Raw genomic sequence first — 6,000 nt, forward strand, 5'->3', positions numbered from 1 at the left:
GAGTATGTACAGTATCCGCAGGACTCAGTAGACATCTAAGTCCTGTTTACATCACCTCCCCCCATCCTTGTGCAAATTGGTGAAAGTTAGCTGTACAGGTGTTAGCTATAGCCTTAAAAAGGCTGTAGAAAGTTAGCTATAGCCTTAAAAAGGCTATAGAAAGTTAGCTATAGCCTTAAAAAAAGGCTGAGAGAAATGAGAAACAATGAGTAGGGTGAGGGCACCAAGAAGCAGGGCACTCTCCACACTGTCAGTAACCATAACCACACCTCTGATTTTTAGAGGAACAGAAGAAACTTGCCCCAAGCAGAGCATTTCCAGTTGCTCTCAGCCTTCAAGTCTTAAGAGAGCCCGTTTCCTTACAGGAAGGTGGGTCCAGCGACACGCACAGCTCCCTACCCCGACTCCGACACACCAAGCCAGACACACATAACGCGCACAGCCGCCATCTCCACCCTCCGTGTCCTGAACTGTAAGAGCAGAGGGTAGAATTCTAAACGGCCTGTTGGCAGGTTGAGATTTTCAGGGTAGTTAAAAGCAGGAGCCATGCATCTGGAATTGTTTCAGCCACTGTAGTTGGATTCAATGTGAACATGTGGGTAATTGAGATGGAGACAGTGTCACCCAAGTTCTGGTCACCAGGGAGTCACTCTCAGAGCAGTAGAGAATTTCCAACCCAAGTGCCCCCATTCTCCTGGCCTCCCCCACACATTCCTTTCTCTTGGCACTGAGAAACCTCTGGAAGATGTAAAAAAATGAAAGGGCCATATCTGCTCTCCAGTTCTGACCCCTGACCCTCTGTAGCCAGCAGGCCCTTGCCTGGGGCATGAAGGTGGCGTACTTGGCCGTCTTGCTGCCACTAAGGGCCCAATGAATGGCTTCTGGATTGCTGTCCTCCCTCAGAGCCTGTGGGGCTATAGCCACCTTACGAGCGGCGTAATAACAGATGCAGCCAGTGGAGAAGTCCTTAGTGTACTTGCCTCAAAGTTTCCCTCTACTGAAGTAGGTCTGTAGAAATGTGACTGGCCACACATGTTCAAATGATTACCATTAGCATTCCTTATGGTTTAATTATATCTTTACTTCCAGTTTTTAGATTATAGAGCTTGTCAAATTTTCTGGCTTTCATACCAAAATAGTTCTCTCACTGTTGAATTTTATGCACAAGCTGGGTCTTTTCTGTGAATAACTTCCTGCCTGCAAATAGTGAGTGGAGTGGATGGCAGCCCTGTTCGGCACTGGGGCCTCCTCTGCAGTGTATCAGATCCATGTGCACACACCCACTGATGTCTTGGAGTACTTTGGGAGGATCATTTGACATTTGGCCAACTTGGAATCCATCTAAAAAGGAAGAAACTGTGAGAGGAGAGTTGGCAGTAGTAGAAATTACCTCCCCCAAAACACAGGTTACTGTCTAAAAAAACAGAGATTGGAGCGGTTGGGAAGGGAAGGAGGGATAGTGTACAGCCAAGACCATCTCACTGGAGTTTTTCACATGGTTTTTGAACCTCCAGTTTACAGTAACCTTGTGAAGGTCAGGTGTTTAAACTGGCATTTCCCAGCAGGGACACTATAAGCATTTGGGATGACACCGTTCTTAGTCATGGGGGACTGTCATACGTTGTGGCTTTTGGCATTCCTGGCCCCTTGTGCCGAATGCCAGTAATCTACGCCCTTCAATACTCTCCCCCCACCCGCATTTCTAAATACTCCCTAGGGAGGCAGGACCACCCTGTTCATTTGAGAACCAGTCCTTTTTAAAGTAATCTATGAAATGACCAAGAACAGAATCTCCCGTGCCTAAGGGCTTGCTTTTCATATGGACTTTTTCTGCATCCAAACCCGGCTTAGTGGTGTTCAGATCAAATGTCATAGCGTTCCTCCCCCTCTTCAGTCTTCCCACTCAAAGAACAGCCTTTCTCTGGAGGTACTTGCAGGAGATCCTCCCTGATGACAGAGCAGTAACAGAGAGGCCGAGACTAAGAGTCAGGAGCCCCGAGCCTGGTCCTGACTCTGTCAGTGATTTGCTGTGAGACCCCAGGCACGCGCCCACCCTCTCTGGGGCTCGAGTTCCTCCTCTGTGAACAGGAATAAGAACTCCATCACTAGAATTCTTCCCCTGGTTGTTGGGGAATCAGAGAATCAACGTGAAGATAATATGAGAGAGTGTGAAGAGTGTTATTTGGCGGCTCTGTGGCATCTTGATTGGTAATGGCAGTGTCAGTAGTGTCTGTCATTGCCAGTCCACACTACCCTTCCCCCTCGGCTAAAGCGGGAAAGTCAGTCCCTCTGTGTTTTTCCTCTCTCTCCAAGCCCACTTTGTTACCTTCCTTAGTTGCTGGAAGAGAAAGTGGTCAGAGAGTCAGAGAGGACCTCAAGTCCATGTGCTTTACATAGAACATGTGATTTTAAATCATCTCCTTAATGAATTCTTTCTTTTCTTTCCAGTTTTTCCCCAGTTATACTTCCACATGATACACCAGAGAAGAAAGGTCCTTTCTCATGCTGAAGAACACAAGAAATTTGAATAATTCCTGCTTCCTGCACACCCCCAGAAACAAACTTTCCAATGACAAAAGATGCTGCAGACTTTTTCTGTTCCCAGTACGTTTCATAGAAAATAAGTAAGAACTTTTTTTAAAATACTAAAAAAACCCAAAACAAAACAAAAACCAAAATCCAGTGTCACATGGGCCTGGGATTTTATAAAAAACAAAACAAAAGCTGTTACGTAAAACATCCTTGCTGGTCCATTTCAGCATGTTCTTTCAACCAGAAGTTCCCAATATTTATGATGGCACTGGAAAGGGATTTGGCATTTTTTATCCCCCTGTTTCCTTCATGTGTCTGATAAATAACGATCTGTAATACTAAATACTTGAGCGTTACAGTCTGAGTAATGAAGTTGTGCCCACTCAATGCCCAGCTTGCAGCAGTTATGTTTCAGTCTGCAGTGTGTTTAGCATTCCCTCTCAAAGTGCTTGACTGCATGCTGGAAGCCATTTGTTCTCTGGAATGCTCTGAAGTTATGGCTGGGACCTTCCCCTCTATCTAGTGAATGAATTATACAATGTATATATGTCTGTGAAACTTTGGAATAGTGCCTGTAATCAGAAAACAGCTAGAACCCTTTTGTTTGTTTTCAGTCGAGTCATTACTGCCTGCCAGTACGAAATGTGCTTGAATTTAATAAGTATGTGTATATTGTAGAGAAGCTACTTTATCTGGGGCTCAGCCTCAATCATATTTTAACAAAATGACAGTTCTCAGAAAGGGAAAGCTCAGTCACTAGTCAGTGACAAGTACCTTTCACAGTACCATTCTCAGAACACCCCTGAGTAAGGTGTTTGCCAAGAGCAATTCTTACTTAGGGACCTGACGCCAGTCTAGTCGCACAGGAGTAAAGAAGCCATTAACGAAAGCACATGGAAGGCGTTACTCTAAAAATGGAGTCTGGAAGAACAGTCAGGAATGGGCTTATATGCCCTTATTATTTGACTTTTACATTTTCATTCATCTCTTCTGTTTGGATACTTTTCCTAATTATGGTCCTATGTAATTCCCACCAAGTTGTAAGTCCAGAGGCAGTGAAATGTTCCAGTTGGGCAGTCATGAGCTAAAAGTAGTATTGTTCCCACATTTTGGATCAGCCAAGAAATACTTTGGACATATGGACATTGTCTAATTAACGTCATGTCACCATACTTTAATTGCTAAACTGTGCATTTAAGGCTCTTCAAGAAAGGGTTGGATAAAAATGTAAAGCCCAAGTTTAGACGTGCATTAGATTTTAAACACAGAATGTTCTTTGTGCAAACTTCCCGCCCCCCTTTTTTTTTAATTGGTTGATCTGTAAAAGTCTAGCTTACTGACTGATTATCAATTAAAATATAATTGCTAATATTAGAAGTGTCATAATGGAAAACTAATTTTTAAATGCTTATTTTCATAGAAGCTTGAAAATTAAGATGAAAATGAGAAGAAAATATGCAGCCTAAAATTTAATGCAGGTAGATGTGTAATAAATTATTTTTGAGTTAAACATTAAAATTCTGCCTCTTAAATTTAGCACTCTTAACTTGGGCGTGTTGAGATTAGAATCTATTCTTGTATTTGATAAACAAAATATGTGGGAAAGATTATTTTTCATGCTTTTTCTCTTTTTATTTTTACAAAATGTATTTCTACTATAAAATGAATCAATTTGGGTTATATTAGCCTTATTATTAATTTGAGTAAGATTTTTTCATTTGTTTTTGGAATAGTTGTAGAAGATGGGATGAGAAATGCAGGTTTTCCAGGATTGCTGGCTTGGGGGTTTTATTCGGGCCTCTCTATTATAATTTGTCGCTATGAAAAACAGCCTGTCACAAATAGTGGTTATGCGTCAAATTGAACTTTGGCAACAAGAACGCAGCGAACAACTCCCTTCTCAAAAAGGGTCCCACCCCAGTGTGCATTTTTGTCCATCAACATTTAAAATGCTCGTTGAAGATAAGTAAGCCATGCCACCGTGTCCTTCAGTCACCTCTCTCAGTAACTGGTTTCTTTATCTCTAACATGAATTCATTTCTCTTTGGAAGTGGTGGTGTTCTCTTATGAATTGAGAATATCTAACCCCACCAGATGTCACATCTTCTTATAAAGTGTGAATGAGGAAGGTGGTGTTTTGGTGGGTATTTTGTCAGACTTACTCTTTTCATTTCAGGGCACAGTCAAAGGCATCAGCTGCCCAGCCCCCCACCTGATTGGGTGTTTCAGATCCCCCCCCCTTCGGGTACCACCTTCTGGCAGAAAATTCTTTGAGGTACGCAGTGGTGCTTTGTAGACACAAGCTGCTAATCCGCATCTTGCTGTGTTCTATTTGCTAAGGTTGGGTTCATTCATTTAACACATACTGACTATCATCAAAGGCACCGTGGAGAGTTAGTCATGGAATAAAGCACATCCTCCCTGATGAAAATGTTCCTCTGGAGCAAACTTCCGACAGGAAAGGTTTAGACAATGTAGCGTTAAGGCATGTGAGGAGATTGTGCCCTCACTTCCACTTATGTTTCTGGTTATTCGTTTATAATAAAAGGTTGGCATTGATGTGGTACAACCTGCAAATTATTTTCAATTCTGAGTTTCAGATAAAACGTTATAAGACAATATCAGTACATACTGCTCCTTTGAAATTTGGGTAAAAAATTATACAACCGTATATATAGTCATTTTTATATTTTTTCTATGTTGGGAAAACCAAAACTGTAATTTTATAAGTCTTTGATTCACTAAAATTATATAATTTAAATGTATTTTTTGTATATTTAGAAATAAGGAGTTCAGAGACTATGCTTAACTTTCTATGCATGCATTTGGAAGCTGTTTTTACCTGATAATGTTAATGTAGTAATAAGTTGTATTCATAAAATACTGATCTGTGTTGCATTTCAAAATAAACTGGTGTGTGCTCTGCCTGGATTTGAAATACTGACCAGTGAGTCTAGTGATTTTTCACATTGAATTGGCCTGAGAATGGCGTTGTACGATTACGGAAGAGTTTCAGTTCTGTTAATGGATTCCAGCTCTTTCTTTACAATTTTAAAATCTATTTCTGCTATTCATTAATGGTTCTACACTTACAGGAAAAATAGACGGATTATATTAAGAGGTTTCCAAAAAGTCATTCTTCCTACCAGCCAGTCTTCAAGCTTACCAAGCCAGTCTCCAAACTGGCTGCGGAAGGACAAGACAGATTCCTCATATAGGTGACCAAGAAAAATTTAAAATTAATCAGTAAAAGATTGAGGGCCCTTGTCTTAACAGTGTGTGTGTGTGTGTGTTTTAATCTAACTTTTCTAATGCAAGTTGAGAGGGGAAATACTGTTGCCCAGCAATGTTCATCTTATAGTAAAACCAGTACTTGGTCAAGTGGTTGAGTACCTCCTCCTGAAAACAACTCCAAATCCAGAGCAATCCTAGGCACTACTTTACACACCGACGTCCACAGTAACAAGT

At 41.3% G+C, this 6,000-nt stretch overlaps 1 protein-coding gene across 1 annotated transcript in view; it reads left to right on the forward strand.

The window, feature by feature from the left end:
• Positions 1 to 5,470, forward strand: part of HACD2 (3-hydroxyacyl-CoA dehydratase 2) — a 95,949-nt gene extending 90,479 nt beyond the window's left edge. Inside the window, exon 7 of the mRNA XM_068546598.1 lies at positions 2,449 to 5,470. Coding sequence (XP_068402699.1) covers positions 2,449 to 2,531 — 83 coding nt within the window. The 3' untranslated portion in view covers positions 2,532 to 5,470. The remainder of the gene's footprint in view (positions 1 to 2,448) is intronic.
• Positions 5,471 to 6,000: the final 530 nt, after the last annotated feature.

Source organism: Eschrichtius robustus, chromosome 6, assembly GCF_028021215.1.
Source record: "Eschrichtius robustus isolate mEscRob2 chromosome 6, mEscRob2.pri, whole genome shotgun sequence".
Classification (NCBI taxonomy): domain Eukaryota; kingdom Metazoa; phylum Chordata; class Mammalia; order Artiodactyla; family Eschrichtiidae; genus Eschrichtius; species Eschrichtius robustus.